Source organism: Schistocerca piceifrons, chromosome 1, assembly GCF_021461385.2.
Source record: "Schistocerca piceifrons isolate TAMUIC-IGC-003096 chromosome 1, iqSchPice1.1, whole genome shotgun sequence".
Lineage (NCBI taxonomy): Eukaryota > Metazoa > Arthropoda > Insecta > Orthoptera > Acrididae > Schistocerca > Schistocerca piceifrons.
In genome coordinates, this window is record NC_060138.1 from 766051010 (window position 1) to 766073969 (window position 22960).

The 22960-nt window shown below is 41.0% G+C and overlaps 1 protein-coding gene across 4 annotated transcripts in view; it reads left to right on the forward strand.

Moving 5' to 3' along the window:
* The window catches only part of LOC124712302 (ankyrin repeat domain-containing protein 17), a 278433-nt gene that overhangs the window by 25519 nt on the left and 229954 nt on the right, over positions 1-22960 (forward strand). For all 4 annotated transcript variants that reach the window (XM_047242597.1, XM_047242611.1, XM_047242618.1 and 1 more), the window contains exons 3-7: positions 14245-14395; positions 19534-19678; positions 20603-20750; positions 20824-20975; positions 21074-21202. In XM_047242597.1, coding sequence (XP_047098553.1) covers positions 14245-14395; positions 19534-19678; positions 20603-20750; positions 20824-20975; positions 21074-21202 — 725 coding nt within the window. The remainder of the gene's footprint in view (positions 1-14244; positions 14396-19533; positions 19679-20602; positions 20751-20823; positions 20976-21073; positions 21203-22960) is intronic.

Consider the following 22960-nt stretch of genomic DNA (forward strand, 5'->3'; position numbering starts at 1 on the left):
GACCACCTTTCCTTTCCTCTTTAACCGTATGTTAATATGTCTGTATATGTGACGTATGTTTTCTGTGTGTAAATCATTTTCATTGTAAAATGATTCTTGGACATATAAATTACCAATGCCATTATTATGTTTCATGTAGTTAGACTCTTAAAACTGCAGTCTAATTTCTGTAATAGTTTCAGGCAACACAGGTTAGTTCCTAAAACGAAGTAAAAACAGTACCCAGCAACTGTTAATACTATTTACTGTAAACAAATAGTGCCATAAGTGGTTTTGGACCAACAGGTTCATCAGACAACTGTTCAAGTTTAAAAATTATACTGTTCATGGAAACTCTCAGGGACTGTTTGTTGTTTCTACTTTGTTGCAAGCATTAAACTGTAGTTTCACAAAGCTACTGGCTCACCAGGTCAGTTATTGACATTGCCCCATGTTTAGTTCCAGGTACTGTATTTTAGCCAGTATGAGAGGGTACCCAAAAGAAACTGAACTAATTTTTTGGTAGGCAGAGCTTTTAAAGTACTGCATTTTGCAACTAGGAGCGCGCAGAGTGAATATTCCACACACAGTAAGCAGAGTGCCGTTGCAGAAGGAAGTTAGGACTAATTTTGCAATGGCTGATTTCCATGAACAGTGTGTGGCAGTGAAATTCTGCTTTTTGCTTGGAAAAAGTGGAACAGCCACTCGCGTTAAAAGAATCACTCAAGGGTGATGCTGTGGGGAAAACTGTGTTGGAGTGGTTTTCCTATTTCGAAAAGAGTGAAATGTCAGTTGAAGATAAACCTCATTTTGGCCATTGTTCCATGGCCTGAACACATGAAGATGTTGAAAACATTGCTTCAGTGAATGACGATCAATGGTGGACCATTGAAGAAATTGTGGGGCTGTCAGGAGTGACTTGGAGTTCAGTGCAGAGTCCCAAAATGACTCTTGTTCCTTAACTGCCCCTCCCCTCTGTAATCACCTGACCTTGCCCCTTGTGACATGTTGTTTCCTAGAGTGAAAAAACACACGAAAGAAAAGCATTTTGCTGATGTTGCTAAGGCAAAGAAAAATTGAACAATGCTTTGAAACTTTAAGTGTGAAAAAATAGTTGAAAAGAAGTTTTCTTTTGGGAACCCCCCCCTTGTCCTGTCAAAGGCATTTTTCTAAATCCACAAATGCTATAATGTGGATTTGCCTTTTCTGAACCTGTCTTGTAAGGTTAAGGCTAGAGTTAGTACTGCTTCATGTGCTCCTCCATTTCTTTGGAACCCTTACTTATCTATGGGGAAAGATCAGTAAGGTTTCCAAAGAAATGGAGGAACACACGAAGCCTGCCATTGTTTTGTAAATCTACACTGCCAAAGTAGTAAAAAAAAAAAAAAAAATGCAACACTTATAAGGACTGTTCAGTGGCACCAGGGTGTAATATGTGCATACTAAGGGTTGTAGCGTTAGTGTTTCATTCGTCAGTCAACAGTAGTCTGATGTCATGCAGGGTGCCACTATGTGCACCATCTGTTTTGAGTCTGCAAACAGTAACTGTGCTAAGTTAAAAGGTAAACATGTTTGAAATAATTCATTTTAGGATACAACCATCCTCTGTCAATGAGGATACACTTCCAGAATGAGATATTCACTCTGCAGCGGAGTGTGCGCTGATATGAAACTTCCTGGCAGATTAAAACTGTGTGCCCGACCGAGACTCGAACTCGGGACCTTTGCCTTTCGCGGGCAAGTGCTCTACCAACTGAGCTGCCGAAGCACGACTCACGCCCGGTACTCACAGCTTTACTTCTGCCAGTACCTCGTCTCCTACCTTCCAAACTTTACAGAAGCAGGAGAGCTTGTGTAAAGTTTGGAAGGTAGGAGACGAGGTACTGGCAGAAGTAAAGCTGTGAGTACCGGGCGTGAGTCGTGCTTCGGCAGCTCAGTTGGTAGAGCACTTGCCCGCGAAAGGCAAAGGTCCCGAGTTCGAGTCTCGGTCGGGCACAGAGTTTTAATCTGCCAGGAAGTTTCAGGATACACTTCCATTGAACTACTTCAGCCACTTGAACAAGATTGCGTTGTGGTCCTGTGGGAAGCCAGCTGGTCATATCAACAGATTGCTGCACATGTTGGGCACTTTGTATCAGTGATGCATTGCTGCTTTCAGCAGTGTTTTGCACATTCCCACACCTGTCAACCAGATTCTGGATGCGCAGACAACGCACATGTCAGTATCGACGCATTGTGTGTGCGACGGTGGCCAACTGAACATCATCCAGGGTCAAAATTGGGGCATATGTTGCACCTGCTGTGTAACCAGGGGCCATTGGAAACCATGTGCTTGCAGCAGAACTGAGAACGTGTGTCTCTGACCAGCAAACGACTGACACCATTAAGCACAGCTACCCTAGTGTCATGAAAAAGTCAGTTGGGGGTGTGGAATAATGCTCCATTTTCTTCTGTGATTAGAGTAGACTCCATTATGTGACTTTTGGAGGTACATGTGTCCAACCTAGACTAGGTTAATGGTCTATTCCAGAGTTCATTCGCCCACGACGGACAGGCTCCATTCCAGGCGTGTGTGTGTGTGTGTGTGTGTGTGTGTGTGTGTGTGTGTGCGCATCAGTTAAAACTCGGTCACATTTGGTATTACTGCAGAGTAAAGTAAACAACATCAGAGACATCCCACACATTGTTCTCCATGCGCTTTTTCAGCAGGACAGTGCATATCAACATATGGATGCTGTGACACAATGTTCTCTGTGTGCTGTCCAACTGTCCTGGCCAGCAGGATCATCAGATTGCTCCCCAACAATGTCCTCTGTGTGCTGTCCAACTGTCCTGGCCAGCAGGATCATCAGATTGCTCCCCAATTGAACACACAACACATGATGAAGTGGGAACTTACTTATTCTCTAGAGACTGCAAGAATCAGTGCCGAATTAAACAAAAGGTGTGAGATGTTTGCAGACAGTCTGTCATAGGGCGTCAATCGAAACCTTTATGATAGTTTGTGAGAGAATACACGTCCGCATTGCTGCCAAAAGGAGATACACTGTGTATTGATGTAACTGTACAGGCATACTTTACTGTGACGTGTGTTTAATTTGGTATGAATTTATCGTATATTCTTATGATGATGAACTACCTGTTGCCTCGCTTGTTAGTAATGTGACCTTATCCTTGAGGGTGTCGCATTTTTTTCTGGCTGTTTGTGTTAGTATTTTGTAAGTATGAAACTGATGGTTCAGTGATACAACTATAAGCACATGCCTTAGATGGTACTGGGATTATTGTCCGACAGTATTTCACATGTCTTATATATCCATCTCACTAGATGGACAGTTTTCATGCTTGTCACATACTCAAAATTCTTAGTTAGCCAAGGATTCCTGCCAGGCTTTTTCTTCTTGCCTAGATTTTTCCTCTGTTGTCTTAACTAGTTTGTCTTTAAGCTACTCATTCCTCTTCTGTGTTATTCTTTATACTCCAGCAGTTAATTGATGCATAATACACGCTTTGAAACTGTCAATTTGTTCAGTTCTCATCTCTCTAATTGCTGACTGTACTGCAGTTACTTCAGCTTTAATCTGCATTTTGTAATAAGTAAATAGTGTACAGTCCACATTTGCTTCTGGAAATGTTTATCAATTTAATATTTTGTTTTTAAATCTGTATTATTTTATACATAAAAAATCCATTTTAAAGCTTCCTGTTATCTCCAGGCCTTCCCCAGCCTAAAGCAAGTACGTAATAGGTTCTTTACTTCGCCGCAGAAAAAGTGCATGTATAAAGTGGTTACGAAGAGTTTATACATTAAACTCCATACCACATGTACTATTTACACAGTGCCACTGTAACTTTCCAAGTACAGAACCTAGCATACTAAATACAAATCATGATAACCTTAACAAAATTTAAAACACCAATTAGTTTGGTCAAAATGCCGGAGAGAAAAAATCCCATGTTATTAATAGTTTTCATGGAGCACTTATTCCCTATGTTAGTTCTGCTGAGCACAGTTGGGGAAATCCTGCTCTAGGCTGTGTTCTTTCTCCCTTGAGGAGCTTTAAGGAGACATACCTGTCCAGGACCTGTTATTGGTCTCTCTGAGGAGAGACATAGCCCAAAATTCATAAAAGCTGTTTTTATTTAATATTTAGACACTTTGGGTGAACTTAAGAGTACAGAACAGTAGCAAGATGTTGCAAGAAAATGGTGCTGTTGGCTCATAACTAAAGGAAATTTTGTTAGTGATAATGGTCAGTTCGTGTTCAGATGCATTGAACAGTAACTGGGATGCTCACTGATAACTGATTGAAAAGTATATTGTTGGTGCATTAGTTATATTGAACCCAAGTTAACGTATTGATAGAGGTAACTGGTGGCAACAGTACGTACATGCCACATATTGTTTATTGAGGTTGCCAGTTGAGAGAGAGAGAGAGAGAGAGAGAGAGAGAGAGAGAGAGAGAGAGGGAGGGAGGGAGGGAGGGAGGGAGGGAGAGATAGTGGGGGGGGGGGGGGACGACGCGGAGTGAGTCCAAAAAAGTAGATAATCTTTGATAGTTAATATCTTTGGAACACAATGACATTGTAGCAGTTTTGCACAGTGGGAGAGTCCAATGTTTTTATCAACAGATCTTGGTGCACAGTTTCCAGCAGATGACAAGGTAACAATGAATGAAGTAAGATGATTATTTGAGCAACGCAAGGCCATATTGTTGTGATATTGGATGTACGAAAACAAGCTGGCGGTACATCAGCAATGGCGTAATGTGTTATGGAACTCCACCATCAACATGTCCAGTAATTTATAGTACTTGGAATAAATTTGAAGCCGACTGTACTGTTCGGACTGTGCATAAGGAAAGATCTAACCAACCAAAAAGATCAACAAGCACCAGCTTCCAGTGCTCCTCTATTGGAACATTTTACTAGGTCACCTCAAAAATCTGTGAAGCAGGGATCAGCTGAGCAAGTGTAAGTTGAGTTCTGGAGACTGCAAAGTGGAAAGTGCACATTTCAAGATTGCTGCACACTATGGATGAGGACGACTCGAATCGAAGGATGGAGTTCTAAAAGTGGTTTGAAGGTATGCAGGAATGGTTATCTGTTCTGACAAGGTGCAGTTCAAACTGAATGGTGCTGTAAACAGCCACAACTGCATGGAAATTGTCATGTTTGCAGTGGTAAACATATTAATCTACCAGGTATTAATGTGCAGTGTGGTCTACCATAGTGCAGTTTAATTGACCTATTCTTCTTTGAAAGTACCTTAACTGGTGAAGTGTATCTTCATATGCTACAAACATCAATTTTACCTGCCACCTGAGAGGTGTTTTGGAAATAAAGACTTTACCTATAAGGAGATTGTGCTCTGTCTGACTAGCACAGAGATGTCGGAGTCTACTTGGATGAAAGTCTATCTGGATATTGAATAGGTTCTAGAGGAGCTGCTGAGTACCCACCATGGTCTCCAGGCCTTACACCTCTTGACTTCTACCTATGGGGGACCTTTAGAAATGAAGTTTATCAACAGAAGCCAAGTACACTGGTAAAACCACAAGAAACCATCAAGGCTTCTTGTGCAGCTATCACATTGCCAACACTGACAACTGTAGTGTGGTCAACAGTTCAATGTTGTTTGCCCACTAATGGGCCTCACTTTGAACACACAAAGAAAACTTCCTCCCAGGCAGAAATTATTGTTATTTCATTGTGTTCCATTTATATTGACTGACAAAGGGATGGAAATTGGTTGGTGTGATGTCCATATATAGACAAACAAGTGATTTCAACTTCAGAAAAATTGGATGATTTATTCAAGAGAAAGAGCTTCACAAATTGGGCAAGTCAATAACGCATTAGTCCACCTCTGTCCCTTATGTGAGCAGTTATTTGCCTTGGTATCGATACAGTTGTTGGCTCCCTTCTGAGGGATATCATGCCAAATTTTGTCCCATTGCCATTTTAGATAGTCAAAATCCCGAACTGGTTGGGGGTCCCTGCCCACAGTGCTCCAAACATTCTCAAATGGGAAGAGATCAGGATAGGGTTTGGCAAGCATGAAGACAAGCATTAGAAATGTGCCATGTGCATGAAGACATTATCTTGCTGAAATTTAAGCCTTGGATGGCTTGCCATGAAGGGCAACAAAACAGGGTGTAGAATATCATTGACAAACCACTGTAACTGTACTGTAAGGGTGCCTTAGATGACAACCAAAGAGGTCCTACTATGAAATGAAATGGCAACCCAGACCATCTCCCCTGGTTGTCAGGCCAAGTGACAGTGACAGTCATGTTAGTATCCCACCACTGTCCGGGGCATCTCCCAACACATCTTAGCTGGTCATTGGGTCTAAATTCGAAGTGTGACTCATCACTGGATGCAATTCTGTGCTAGTCAATGAGATTCCAGGCTGAATGTGCCAGACACCACTGCAAAAAGGCTTGTTGGTGTACAGAGGTCAGTGGCAGTTAGCACTGTAAGCTCAGCCCCCTTTCTGTGAGCTGCGTATTAATGGCCCTTATAGCAACCGAAGCACCAGTTTCACATCTGGTTGGTGATCATTATTAACCTGGGGCTCAGAGTGAGTCTCTGATTGCACAGTCCTCATGTTCTGTTGTGTCTCTAGGTCAACCACTTCTTTCTTGACACACCCGTTTCTGTCAACATTGTTGAACAGTGGCACTGCCCCTATTCAAATGCCTATTGATTCACCATGTACTCCAACTGGCTTATTTAAGTGCAACTATACGTAACCTTTGATGTGCTTGAAGCTTCATCTGTTTAAATTCCTTTGTGCCCGCAACTGCTGTGTTCGGATGCAGGCTGAGTTGGCATCCCTTCGCTCCTAGCTTCAGGCAGTGTTGGCTTCAGTCACACAGCTTGAGGCTGTTGCCAATGGGCATCACTGTGGGGGTCCGGATGGGGGTTTGTCGGGGACGGCCAGCTCGTCCCACGCATCCCCCGATCAGACTACGACTGTGGTTGCCCGGGATACTGCCTGCATTGAGGATGATCCCTCACCTGTAGTAGAGTGGGAGGTTGTCTCACGGTGTGGTAGGGGGCGAAAGACATTCCGGAGGGCTGAACGGAAGGCCTCTCCAGTTTGTCTGACGAACCGGTTTCAGGCTCTGTCTCAGGCTGATACTGATCTTCGGCCTGAAATGGCTGCTTGTCCTGTTCCAGAGGTTGCCCTTCAGTCTGCAAGATCCGGGCGGTCGCAGAGGGTGTGCTTACTGGCAGTTGGGAGCTCCAGCGTCAGGCACGTAATGGGGCCCCTTAGGGATATGGCAGCAAGAGAGGGGAAGAAAACCAATGTGCACTCCTGTGCATACCGGGGGAGTCATTCCAGATGTGGAAAGGGCCCTTCCGGATGCCATGAAGGGTACAGGGTGCACCCATCTGCAGGTGGTCGCTCATGTCGGCACCAATGATGTGTGTCGCTATGGATCAGAGGAAATCCTCTCTGGCTTCCGGCGGCTATCTGATTTGGTGAAGACTGCCAGTCTCGCTAGCGGGATGAAAGCGGAGCTCACCATCTGCAGCATCGTCAACAGGACTGACTGCGGACCTTTGCTACAGAGCCGAGTGGAGGGTCTGAATCAGAGGCTGAGGCAGTTCTGCGACCGTGTGGGCTGCAGATTCCTTGACTTGCGCCATAGGGTGGTTGGGTTTCGGGTTCCGCTGGATAGGTCAGGAGTCCACTACACGCAACAAGCAGCTACATGGGTAGCAGGGGTTGTGTGGCGTGGGCTGGGCGGTTTTTTAGGTTAGATGGCCTTGGGCAAGTACAGAAAGGGCAATAGCCTCAACGGGTGCGGGGCAAAGTCAGGACATGCGGGGACCAAGCAGCAATCTGTATTGTAATTGTAAACTGTCGAAGCTGCGTTGGTAAAGTACCGGAACTTCAAGCGCTTATAGAAAGCACCGAAGCTGAAATCGTTATAGGTACAGAAAGCTGGCTGAAGCCAGAGATAAATTCTGCCAAAATTTTTACAAAGATACAGACGGTGTTTGGAAAGGATAGATTGCATGCAACCGGTGGTGGAGTTTTCGTCGCTGTTAGTAGTAGTTTATCCTGTAGTGAAGTAGAAGTGGATGGTTCCTGTGAATTATTATGGGTGGAGGTTACACTCAACAACCGAGCTAGGTTAAGAATTGGCTCCTTTTACTGACCTCCCGACTCAGCAGCATTAGTGGCAGAACAACTGAGAGAAAATTTGGAATACATTTCACATAAATTTTCTCAGCATGTTATAGTCTTAGGTGAAGATTTCAATTTACCAGATATAGACTGGGATACTCAGATGTTTAAGACGGGTGGTAGGAACAGAGCATCGAGTGACATTATACTGAGTGCACTATCCGAAAATTACCTCGAGCAATTAAACGGAGAACCGACTCATGGAGATAACATCTTGGACCTACTGATAACAAACAGACCCAAACTTTTCGACTCTGTATGTGCAGAACAGGGAATCAGTGATCATAAGGCCGTTGCAGCATCCCTGAATATGGAAGTTAATAGGAATATAAAAAAGGGAGGAAGCTTTATCTGTTTAGCAAGAGTAATAGAAGGCAGATTTCAGACTACCTAACAGATCAAAACGAAAATTTCTGTTCCGACACTGACAATGTTGAGTGTTTATGGAAAAAGTTTAAGGCAATCGTAAAATGCGTTTTAGACAGGTACGTGCCGAGTAAAACTGTGAGGGACGGGAAAAACCCACCGTGGTACAACAACAAAGTTAGGAAACTATTGCAAAAGCAAAGAGAGCTTCACTCCCAATTTAAACGCAGCCAAAACCTCTCAGACAAACAGAAGCTAAACGATGTCAAAGTTAGCGTAAGGAGGGCTATGCGTGAAGCGTTCAGTGAATTCGAAAGTAAAATTCTATGTACTGACTTGACAGAAAATCCTAGGAAGTTCTGGTCTTACGTTAAATCAGTAAGTGGCTCAAAACAGCATATCCAGACACTCCGGGATGATGAAGGCATTGAAACAGAGGATGACACGCGTAAAGCTGAAATACTAAACACCTTTCTCCAAAGCTGTTTCACAGAGGAAGACCGCACAGCAGTTCCTTCTCTAAATCCTCGCACAAACGAAAAAATGGCTGACATCGAAATAAGTTTCCAAGGAATAGAAAAGCAACTGGAATCACTCAACAGAGGAAAGTCCACTGGACCTGACGGGATACCAATTCGATTCTACACAGAGTACGCGAAAGAACTTTCCCCCCTTCTAACAGCCGTGTGCCGCAAGTCTCTAGAGGAACGGAAGGTTCCAAATGATTGGAAAAGAGCACAGGTAGTCCCAGTCTTCAAGAAGGGTCGTCGAGCAGATGCGCAAAACTATAGACCTATATCTCTGACGTCGATCTGTTGTAGAATTTTAGAACATGTTTTTTGCTCGAGTATCATGTTGTTTTTGGAAACCCAGAATCTACTATGTAGGAATCAACATGGATTCCGGAAACTGCGATCGTGTGAGACCCAACTCGCTTTATTTGTTCATGAGACCCCGAAAATATTAGATACAGGCTCCCAGGTAGATGCTATTTTTCTTGACTTCCGGAAGGCGTTCGATACAGTTCCGCACTGTCGCCTGATAAACAAAGTAAGAGCCTACGGAATATCAGACCAGCTGTGTGGCTGGATTGAAGAGTTTTTAGCAAACAGAACACAGCATGTTGTTATCACTGGAGAGACGTCTACAGACATTAAAGTAACCTCTGGCGTGCCACAGGGGTGTGTTATGGGACCATTGCTTTTCACAATATATATAAATGACCTAGTAGATAGTGTCGGAAGTTCCATGCGGCTTTTCGCGGATGATGCTATAGTATACAGAGAAGTTGCAGCATTAGAAAATTGTAGCGAAATGCAGGAAGATCTGCAGCGGATAGGCACTTAGTGCAGGGTATGGCAACTGACCCTTAACATAGACAAATGTAATGTATTGCGAATACATAGAAAGAAGGATCCTTTATTGTATGATTATATGATAGCAGAACAAACACTGGTAGCAGTTACTTCTGTAAAATATCTGGGAGTATGCGTGCGGAACGATTTGAAGTGGAATGATAATATAAAATTAATTGTTGGTAAGGCAGGTACCAGGTTGAGATTCATTGGGAGAGTCCTTAGAAAATGTAGTCCATCAACAAAGGAGGTAGTTTACAAAACACTCGTTCGACCTATACTTGACTATTGCTCATCAGTGTGGGATCCGTAACAGATCGGGTTGACGGAGGAGATAAAGAAGATCCAAAGAAGAGCGGCGCGTTTCGTCACAGGGTTATTTGGTAACCGTGATAGCGTTACGGAGATGTTTAACGAACTCAAGTGGCAGACTCTGCAAGAGAGGCGCTCTGCATCGCGGTGTAGCTTGCTCGCCAGATTTCGAGATGGTGCGTTTCTGGATGAGGTATGTAATATATTGCTTCCCCCTACTTATACCTCCCGAGGAGATCACGAATGTAAAATTAGAGAGATTAGAGCGCGCACGGAGGCTTTCAGACAGTTGTTCTTCCCGCGAACCATACGCGACTGGAACAGGAAAGGGAGGTAATGACAGTGGCACGTAAAGTGCCCTCCGCCACACACCGTTGGGTGGCTTGCGGAGTATAGATGTAGATGTAGAACCTTAGACATTCCATGTGGGATATTTGGTCAGCACTTTAAAAAAATCAGATATTCTTAATGCAGGTTGATGGTCCACATCTACACTGATATTGCCTCTGACATCAGTATTTAGAGAACAATAATACAGTATGAGTGCTCTCTTCACATTTGCATCTACCTGGTTACCTTCCGGCAATTTTATGCAGATACACAGGTTACGGACCATGTTGCTTTAAGAAAGGGATCGAACCTCTACCTAGATTCGTGTACTGCAGTTTCTTTCTTTCTTGTGTTTCAGATAACAGTTGGTTAACATGATGGCCAGTGTTCTTGCTGACCCACTCCCACTTTCAAGTTCTGTTTCTCCATGACAAGTTTCATCGTATATTTTGTGATTTGTTCTCCAGTAATCCATCCCATCTTGTACGTGATGAGTACACTGATCAGCCGAACATAGTCACCACCGACCTAATATCGATATAAACCCATCCAGGCGATGGCAGTCACCTGGCAAGAAATGTCTGCCAGTCACGCACACATAGTGCATGTAGTATGATTGAGTGTGCTGTCCTTGTAGAGAATAGGGAGAGGGTGTGATCTACGAGTTTACCTGAGGGCTGATTGAGATGACCTGGAGGCTCAACACGAGCATATTGGAAACTGCATGATTTTTTGGGTGTTTGAGGAGGGCTGTGGTGAGTATCTTCAACATGTGACGAAACCCAGATGAAACCACTTCCAGACGTTATTGGGTTGGGTGGCCACCACTGACTACAGATGTTGGGCATCGCAGGCTGGGCAGGCTGGTGAAACAGCACAGATGGTGAACTGTGGCAGAACTAATGTCAGACTTGAATGCTGGGCAGAGTAAAAGTGTGTCTGAACACCCAGTGCATCGAACAGTCCTAAAGATAGGCCTCTGCAACCAATGACCCATGCATGTGCCAATGTTAACACCACGTCATTGGCAACTACGATTGAAATGGGCTTGTGACCATCAGCACTGGATGTCGGCACAGTGGCAGTGTTGCGTGGTCTCGTGAATCCTGATACCTTCTTCATCGTGCAAATGGTAGGATAGGATGCGAATGTGTTGTCTTCCTGGGAAACAGTTTCTTGATACCTGTGCTGTGGAATGGAGACAAGTTGGTGGCGGCTCCATCATGCTCTGGGGAGCATTCATGTGGGCATCTGTTTATACAGTGGAGCTCTTGCAAGGCACCATGATGGCCAAGGAGTATCGTATACTGGTTGCAGACTACGTACATTGCTTCAAGACGATCATGTTTCCCAACAGCAGTGGAATTTTTCAACAAGTTAATGCACCATTTTGCAAGGCCAGGAGTGCGATGGAAAGATTCGAGGAACACAGTGGCAAGTTCCAATTGATGTGCTGGCCTCCAGCTGTCCAGAGCTGAATCAGATCGTACACATCTAGGACGTGATTGAATGTGGCATCAGAGCTCATCGCCCCCCTTGCTGAATTTTGGGGAATGAGGTGACTTCTGTGTGCAGATGCGTTGCCAACTCCCTCCAGTGACCTACCAAGGCCTCATTGCTCCCATGCCATGATGCGTAGCTGCTGTTGGCCATGCCAAAGGTGGACATACCAGCCATTAGGTATGTGGTCATAATGTTCTGGCTGATAAGTGTGTGTGTGCTGGATGTGTTCTCCAGAATTATTAACACCGCTTCTATTGGTGGTGTGCCAAATTTAAAATGGCTGCATATGTGTTAGATATACTTTTTCACTTAGCTATCACAGCTAAGACTGAGCCTAAATGCTTGCTGCAAATTCAATAAGTGCAACAAAAATGGTGACTGTACAGTTTCAGTGCTAACTACAATAATTTGTAAGTCATAGTTCCAGCTCAAGATGCTTGTACTGCTGAGAATTTTTTTGTCTACGTACAATGTTAATCATCTACACATTAGACTTCTATGTATGTATGTATGTATGTATGTATGTATGTAGGTATAATTGCAACTGCCTTCTAATTTGAGAGTGGGATTTCTAATTAGAGACAATCAACCCTTCAGCATAACAAAGTTTGTCTTATTGACATCTGTTGGCTTTACCACAGTGCAGTTAATCATTTGGTAATTCTTTATGGACAAAAAGTCAGACATTGCAGAATCACCTGCATGTTGTGAGTGGAGTCACCATCCTGTGGGGTGCCTCTGGTTATTTCCCACAGGAGTCACAGGTTGGCAGCAGGAACATGCCACTGTGCAATCCAGTTATGAGCAAGGATAATTCTGAGTAGGGATCACCCAATGAAGAGTTCCATGATTGAATGTCTTAGCTGCTGGACCATGACCATACAAGATCTACATGCATCTCAGAATGTGGAGATGTAGGAATTGGTAAACTCCCTGGCAGGCCTTAGGTGTATTAAATGCAATTTAGGTAATGCATCCAGAATCAGCCTGTACATTCCTCATAAGTGATAGTCTTCGAATGTTTATAGGAGATGAAATGAATCTTTTTCATTACTTTGGTATTCAGAGACACAGTATGACACTGTTCAACATCCTATCCCACCAGAACTGCCAGCAGATCAGTTAACACTTCTACATTAGAATATCTAGCTCCTGAGGTCAGACAACGTCATTACTTTTGGTCACATTAGGGATACAGTCAGGAGGAATGTACGTGCTATGGGCAATGGATCTTGAGCAAACCAGTCGGCTAAAGTTGTGGACTGTTTTCGAAAGTCATAGACCATAATGGTTCCCCAACACACACACTGTGTCTCATGAAGTAATTTTATGAGGAATCACCATCATAATTAGAGAAAGAAACTGCATCTCACTAGTGGGGTGATCTTAATTGTGTGCATCGTTTAAGCAAATATCGGCTCAAAAAAAGTGAATTTAATTTACAGTGATGTGTTTGTAATGGTGCTGAAGTATTGCTAAATTAAAAATGTTGAAGGATGCTTATAAGTCCTTGCATTTGTCCCAAGTTTAGGGAGATCTGAATAGCACTTATTGCACAATGTTCATCTCTGTCAGAGTAAAGCTGTGATTGACACCATAGTGCTTTACAAGGCTACCAGGGGTGAGAGAAGTGCTAAGTGATGGAAAAAATGGTAGGACTGACAAGGAACTGATCGAAGAACCCTTTTGATTTACCATCTTTCCAGATGTTTAAACTTCTTGTAATTGTAAAGCATCAAACTGGAACTGATCAGCACGGCATATAATTTTCTAGTGACAGATAAAATCAGAAATTTTAGGCCCATAAAGTAAATCTTTGCAGTCTTGGAATTGACCAATTTTCATTTTTAAAGGGATGTTACCTTTTTAATGTACCTTTGTATGTTGCATGTTACCACTGCTTATGTGAAAACTTCAAATTTGCAGGATCTTACTGTCCTTCATTTACTCTCTTTTCTGCGAGTTGCGCAGTAAAATATTAAAGGTTAATGCATTGTTTTTGTATTGGAGTGTATAGCAAATTGAGAAGATCAACAATAGGTATAAGAAATCAGTCAAGAAGGTAGGGTTTTGTATAATGCGGATAACAGATTTCTCCTTTACCTTTCCAATTGCATAAGCTACATAATGCTGTATGTTGCATCATGTACTACACACAAGTACTGATGATCATTTATTTAACTTGATGTACAGGTATTGGAAAATTATCTGCAGGAGATGGGAAACATCTAGCAGATCCGGAGGTCTTGCGGCGCTTGACTTCTAGTGTATCTTGTGCATTGGACGAGGCAGCAGCTGCCCTAACACGTATGAGGAGTGAAAACCCACGCCAGCAACCTGAAAGGTATTTTAATAATCCATAAACATTTTTTTTAAAATTAGCGTTAGATGGCATTCGTATAAGTATAGGAACAGAAGATACGTGTTTTTCGTATTAAAAACAGCTTCGGTTCAGATTAATTAATAGGACTTCACCTGAGTGTTATCAGGAACAGTGATCATTGAAATGTTTGACTTCTTTAAAATAACTACAGTAGCAACAAACTCACAGGAAGACCTCTGCAAGTGTTCCTGAAATGTTTGTACATACTGTTTTGTACATAGGGCAGCCACAGCTAACAAGTACATTCTTAATGTTTAAGAATCATCAAACTGATTTTTACTAAGAAAGGCCATATGAATTGATGTGATTGACAGTGAATGTAAAAGAAGTCTCTAGCTGGTATGTCGTCATTTATTGGAAACACTACTGGTTTCACACCATTACAGATGCATTTTCAGTTGATGCACTGATTAGTCCTCAAACAATTGATAAGCTACACTATCCTATAGTTCATTTGCAAAACGAGAATGTTGAGCTATTGTAGGCTGTTGTCAGTAGCAAAGTTTGTCTTAAGGCCAAGTAGGCAAATGTCAGGCTGAAAACAAGGTGTGGTAAGACCTGTAAGCAGATGTGAAAATGGCAACTGTTTGTTCTGCCAATGCTACGAACTGTTAATTGGATGTATTGTACTAGAAGCTAAAATTGACAAACATTCGCAAATTTGATAACTCGAATCACTCGATTCTCAAAGCTATTTTTGAAGCTTAATAAAAGGCATAAGATAAGTAAAAGCATTCTATAATACATGTTTGCTCCAGCAGATGTAGAATGAGTATGGGAAACACCTGCGACAGCTATCGCTGTTACTGATTTTATATCTTTTATTAAGGTATGTCTGCAAAAAAGCCTTGGGAATCACATGATACATGGTACAAACTCGGGGTGAATGTTTGCCAATGTGAGCTTCTAGTACAACAGCACCAATTACTATTCGGTAGCATTTACATAACAAATGCTTGCTGTTTCCACATTACCTTAATGGTCTCACCACCCTGTGCATTCTTAATTCCAATTTTAATATTGACAAAATTTTTGATTTGAAACTGAACTATGGGACATCATAGTTTCAGTGATTGTTTGAGGGCTAATTGTTACACCTGTAATGGTGCAAAACTGGTAGTGTTGCCAATAAAATACTACATACCAGCTAAAGGGACTTTGTTTACATTCACTGTAAATCCCGTGAGTTCATAAGAATTTTTTTTAGTAAAATACAGTTTAAGAATCTTCAGTTATTAACAGTGAAATATTTCTCTATTCCTATAGGCAGCTACTTTTACAACCTGGTGTATTAAGTAACTGGCCATGGAAACCTCTCCAGTTTTGTAACTGAAAAAATTCAGATACGGAACTTAGCACTTCGTTCTTTACATTTGTTGCCTAAATTTTGTTGTGTGTGTGTGTGTGTGTGTGTGTGTGTGTGTGTGTGTGTGTTATTTTGCAGTTTCTTTTATGAGATGATACTTCAACAGTAAAATGGCAGAAACCTTTTAGGCGGCATATTTTCAGACTGACTGAAGTATATATGGTATTGTCAGACCCCTATATGCTACGGTCCGACCCATTTACAAGAAAGGCAGTAAAAAAGATATTAATAATAGACGAATTCCATTGCATACTGCCACCTCAAAGGTACTGGAAAAGATAATGTGCACTAGAACAGTAACATAAAAATCTCAAAATAATGTAGATTTCGAAAGGGTCTCTCCACAGAATATCCCAATTTTCAGTTTTTGAGCCAAATTACACAAAGTTTAAAGGACAAAATATTTGCTTACTGGTATTTTCTGTGCCTTCTCGAAATCATTTTCCAGTATTTTCCAAGTGTGCCTCATGACGTACGAGCAACAGCTTCTCAGTACATTTGCGCTCTTATGTATTTATATCTGGTTTTTTTTTTTTTTATTTTTTATTTTTTCCTTACTATTGTAGGTACCATTTGCCCTTTGTTTCTGGTGTTTTATTTAGTACCAATGGTTCTTTTGTGAACTCTAGCTGCTTCTAGATCAGTAATACTCAAAATTGCATTCATTATAAGTAAATAGATTTTCTGCACCCATAAGTGGAAACCACCATGTTTAATGATGTCATCAAAGCTGTTGTTACTTCCCACGTCAAACATGCTTTGTATACTGAAAACGATGGAAACTCCAGGTTGGAACTTCAATAATATTAGGAAAAGGATAGATTGTTCCTCAATGTAAGGTGAACCGTTGAGTTTAAGACAGGCACATGAGGATTGTTTCACACTTACAGCTTTTAGCCTGCAGACATGTAGTAAGCTGCAAACTTTTTCTTCTTTTAATCATTTTAGGGGGACTGTCAATGAAAAAAGTTGCAAATTGCTAAGTGTTCTCATGGTCTTGGTATTTGCACATGGTCAGTTACTCTGAGTTAATCTGTCTCAAGACGCACACACAAGTTTCTAACTGTAACATTTATTTGTCTTATTGTCAAACTTTTAACATAATATTAAATCTCTTACTGATTAGCTTATGAAAGAATTTTAAATTACAGATTTGGTCAATAATTACACAAAAATTGAAAATAATTTTTTATTTATTGATTTTTTTTTGAAGCCGTTGGATAGGCAGCTTGCAGCTTGTGCCAGGTTCGTGCATAGTTGCTAGGCAATGCAAATTAATGTGAAGTGTGTCCACCCTTCACCCTCATGACAACGTAAACTCTGCTAGAGACATGTTCATTGAGGTATCTGCATGTCTGTCAGGAGCCATCACCAATGAAGGTAGTGATGTCAGACACTGGGGTTTGGAGCAAAGTTAGCGTAACTAACTCATGACTGGAGGGATTCCGTTGGGTACAAGTGGGGACTCTGGACAAGCCAGTCCATTTCAGGAATGTTACTGTCCACAAATCACTGCCCCACAAATACTGCTTTATGACAGGGTGCATTGTCATCGTGATAAAATTGCTGTCTCCGGACTGACCCTCTATTGTACACAATTCAGAATGCTAGAAAATGTGTTCATATCCTTCCGCATTTAGTGTTTTCTTTAGTACAATAAAGGGACAACATCCGAACCATGGAAAACTCGCAGTACTGTAATACCACCAGTGCTGTACTACACTGTGGGCCCTACACATGATGGCAGGTAACGTTCTCCAGGCACTTACCAAAACCCTGACAATTAACCTAGGATTGTCACAGGATGTAGCATGATTCTTCACTCCAAATGACTGATCAGCAGTCATCCATTGTCCAGTGCTGTTGCTCTTTGCACCACCTCAATCATCACTTAGCATTGACTCTTGAAATAAGTGTCTTATGAGCAGCTGATCAACCATTTTACCCCATTCATCTGAACTCACTATGCACAGTGTGTTTCGACTGCTGGTAGCAGTTTGGAACTACAGTGATTTATTTCACTGATTTAATGTGATTTTTACAAACACTTTCTGCAGTGGTTGACAGCCCCTGTCCTTTTGTACACGAGATCTCTCCGGTATTGGTTTAGCTGCGGTTGTTCCTTCATGTTTTCTCTTTGGAATCACATTGCCAACAGTCGTTTTGGGCAGCTTTAGTAAGGTTGAGATGTCCTTGTTGGGTTTCTTACTTGTATTATATCCAGTGACTGGTCTATGTTGACCTCTCCTGACCCTGCTATTACTGCTTTGCTGATTAAACCATGAGAGAATACTCCCTGCCTCCACTTGGACTGTTGGGTCCATGTCTGACATCTAGCCATCAATTCTACATTACATAGGGGTTTCCAAAAACTTTTGCTCAAATAGTGTAAATAAAATACATTTGGGATTTAAACTTTCCATCACTTGTGAACTTGATTAAATTGACACTTGAAAATTTGGGAGAAATGATCTTGAAAGACAGTGCTTAGGAGATATATCTGAAGAGCTTCTCAGAAGGCTCCATTTTGATTAAAAATTTACCCAAACTGAATACCTGTTTGCTGAGAATTCAGTCTTGCTGTATTCAAAGAGAAATTAGTTGACAATTTCCTTTATTGTTGCTATCCTGAAGAAATTATAAATATTGATGATCCATTAGTACCAAGTGAGATATTTCAACCAAGTTAAATTCTGAAGAGATACTCATAATGTTTTGAAATTGTTAATTATTACTAAAGTAGATAAAGCATGTGTTCAGTGCATTTCTGTAACTTGGTAGGGAGACCACACATCCAGAAATTTGAATTTACAGTTCTGTGTATCGGTCATTAACCATGATACTATTGTGATAATTAAGAACTATTCAGGCTATTTACAGGCTCCAAAAAGAAAAGTGAGTTGCACAATTAAAACAGGTTTATCATGTACTATGTGATTCAAGAAAGCCATCAACAAAATGCTGTCCACTATGATAATGCAATTAATATGATTGTTTGCTAAGGAAACGAAAGATTGCTGTAGCCATTTTGCATATTGACATGGCAGTAATCAAAGAGGACTAGATTGGAACAAAACTTGCCTTAACAGCTTGAACTGCAGGAGTGTTAAGTGACCATATAACTGTTGATTTGCTAGAAAGTTTGCATGTAAGAGGTGACCAATTCATGTCTCTTACAAGATCTTGGACAAGATACAATGCTGAGCTGAGCACTACATCACACCACTGTTTCTGCTTCGGACTCTCCATAGTATTTATCTGCTTTGAAAACTATGATTGTCATTTCTTAACATAATACCTGCTGTATTTGCATTACGCAATCCATAATGAACACTATAGTGACCAACTACTCTCACCATGCCGAAATTGACATGAAGAGAGAACCTAAATACCTATGCACATCTTGAAGCACACCCTCCAGCCAGATGTGGCTCAGTGACAGTATTGGCTGGAGTGTCATGTGATATACTGCTCTTGACAACAAAAGACTGAAGAGAGTCAAAGAAAATTGTTAGCACCAGCCATGTCAACAGTCAATAGAAGATTCTGGAGAAATGTAATTAAAGTACCAAATAAGCAAGTTGACATCTTCTAAAGAACACCACAAAGCAATGTGCAGAAAAGTGAACTCATTAACTATAACTATTGTAGCAGTAATTGTGACATAAAAATGCTTTAGATTTGAACAAAGAAATTACAGCTGTTTAATTTTTGTTCCTTAAACTTCTAATAGGTCACTAGTTGAGGCTTGTACTGACGGAGACGTTGGAACAGTACGCAAACTGCTGACAGAAGGGAGAAGTGTCCACGAGACGACGGAAGAGGGGGAGAGCTTGCTCTCATTGGCGTGTTCGGCCGGTTACTACGAGCTAGCTCAGGTATGTTTTAATTACGAAAGCCAAATGGTTAATGCTTTTATACTCTTACTAGCTTAGCACCTGCTGGTTCACTCACATAGACTGTATGGTCTGTGCAGATTTTTTCCGTTATTCAATTTTTTATGTTCTTCACAAACTGCAACATCTAAACTTTACACCTTAAGACCATAGAAGCATGGTCTTACCCAACTGTACTCATGACCAAAAGCGATTCTGGTAGCTGGAGTCAAAGGTTTTTGTCAGTCATGCCTTTTGGGTGCTTGTGGCGATATTTACACAGAACCTTTAAGCTCTTGACACACGCATCTCTTTACATCTAACTGGGAAGTGAAACAACAAATTACATAGATTTTGCTAATACCAAATTACATAGGCTTTGCTGGAAAGCTTTTTAATATAATGAAATATTTTCTTAAATATTTTTATCCTCTATTCACTCCCCTTAGGGGTTGAATTTCCAAAAATAGCGAAACATGTATTTTTAAATTTCCAAACAAGAAGTCAAATACCAGTTTTCATAGGTGTAGCTTTAAAAATGCCTTAGTAGTTCTTCAATAATCCTTTTTTTAATTTTAAAGCCTTTCATCCTCTAATCTACCCCCTTAGTGGTTGGAATTTCCAAAAATGCTGAAACAAGTATTTTTTAAATTTCTGAATGAGAAACAGAATACCAGTTTTCGTAGTTCTAGCTTCAGTATTGTAATAGCAATATGTTAAAAAAAATTTCATCGTCTTTTTCAACCCCCTTAGGAGTGGAATTTCAAACAGTCCCGTCTTAAATTATGCCTACAGTATAAGATCGACACCCTCTCCAAATTTAAAGTTTCTGTCCTTAGTGGTTTGGGTTGGGCAATGATTGAGTCAGTCAGTCAGTCAGTCAGTCAGTCAGTCAGTGGTTTTTAAGCTTTATTTTTCTTTCTATAGGTGTTACTGGCCATGCATGCCAATGTAGAGGATCGAGGGATCAAGGGTGACTGCACACCCTTGATGGAAGCTGCATCAGCGGGTCATGTAGATATAGTGAGATTACTCATTGCACACTCTGCTGATGTGAATGCCCAGTCATCGTCAGGTAATTTCATGCCATTTTGCTTTAAATTTGTTTAGTGGACTTGCATGAACCTCACACCATGGTTCTTTTCCAGGCAACACACCTTTAATGTATGCTTGTGCTGGAGGCCATGAAGAAGTGGTAAGGACACTTCTTGAAAACTCTGCTAATGTTGAAGATCATAATGAAAATGGCCATACTCCCCTGATGGAAGCAGCCAGTGCGGGTCATGTTGGTGTTGCAAGGGTAATTGAAGTTAATTCTGTAAAATATTTCTCACACTAAAAAAATCTTTTCGAGAAAAGAATGCAGTGACATTACAGTTAATTTTCCTCTCACGACAGATTCTGTTGGAACATGGTGCGGGAATCAATACCCACTCCAACGAGTTTAAGGAATCTGCACTGACTCTTGCCTGCTATAAGGGACATCTAGACATGGTGCGGTTTTTGCTGGAAGCTGGAGCTGATCAGGTAGGGGAATGTTTTGTAACTGTTGACCTTCTTCTTCTTCTTCTTCTTCTTCAACTTTTTCCCTTCGTATATTAAGTGATTTTACAGTTCACACCTTTGCCTTGATTTGCCATCTCACTTTCCTTTTGCCTTGACATTTCTTAGCCAGTCCATTATTTTTTGTTCATTTCATTTTGTTCTGTTTCTTAAAAAAACATTATTTATGCCCAACCTATCGGTAGGGTTTTCTTAATGTCTCCATTTCTGATTTTTTTTCTCCTTTCATGCAATTCGGTAACTTAAAAATTTCATTTCTGCATTCTGAATGTCTTCTTGTTTAATATATTTTAATCACTTCCATGTAGCAACACCAGAACAACAACCATCTTTTAAAATTTTATTCACAGCTCATCATGTTTATGTACCTGTTGCTCATTTTGTGTTGTATGTTGTCACAAGACAAGTCATAACCAAGGTAATTGTAGTGGGTAAGTGGACCAGAATTCTGTTATCAAGTCATTGTTATAGTCTTGAGAGTTATAATATCACATTACATGTAATACAGATTATGTTCGTGAATTATTTTTTGTTATAAAATTGGGTTGAGGTCATCAGTCTCAAGAAGTGAATTCATTAATGAAGGCTTATTCTGTTGAGTTAAGTTATGAACATTGTCAATACAAACATTAAATAAAGTAAGAGAGAAATAGCAGATCTGTTAATTTGTAAGACAGTGCTCTTTTCTTATATGGTTATTCTATATTAAGTGGACCAGTTTTAGGAATAATCCCCACATGACCCTCTCCAGTTGGAATTAAATTTTGCACAGTATTCGCTATAAGCTCATTTTATACCGGGACAAACTTAAGTGAACGAGCATCTGCGAGGGCTAATCCTTTCTGGTGTAAAAGCTGGGCAAGCACAAGCGAGCAGTACTCAGTTGTGTGGTTCGCTTTTGCTGGTGTTAGTTTATACTCTACTGGTTGTAATTATTTTAGTGAGTTATCAAAGGAAGTTCATGTTTCCTCCTCTTCGGTACTTGCAGCACAGAGAATATTCGTCTGCTTTTCTGCACGTGCACTACTTCCATTGTTGACATTAACTGAATGAGGGGTGGACTGGGCTGAAGAGAATGCAGTGATGCTGATAAAAGAATGTACAGGGTGAGTCACTAACTATTGCCACCTAGAATAATTCCAAAAGTATGATGGTAGCTGAAAAGCTTGTGGGACAAATGTTGCATGGGATAGCGGGGGCCATACCATGACATTGGTTTTTTCTTGCTAGGTGGGGTCACCTCAGAGGTACGAAGGTTAACTTTTTTTTTATAATGGGATGCTATAATTTGGTATTTATTTTCTGATAGTGGCTATCGAGACAAATCCAATGAAGAGTAAGAGTAAGGTCTTTGAAGGTCAACGTAGGTCTAAAAGGTGGCATTAACGTGCATTTACAGAAAATGTTGAAAAGTGATGACCATCAGTATCAGTGCAGTGCTGCAATCTTCTTATCATGGATTCAGTGGTATTCCTCATCACTTCGACACTTATCAAAGCACATGCTCTGACAATTCTCTCGTATATTGTGCAAATAGTAAATATTTACTAAATATGGCATATCAATCTAACATGCCATTGACATGTAATCACCATTCGACGGTTTTGAAATATGACACTAATAAGAATGGTAAAACTAGTATCGTTGAATCAAGTGAATGTGAATGATGTATTCCTTGGAAGAACAAGTCGATATACTTTTCATTTACAGAGAATGCCAACG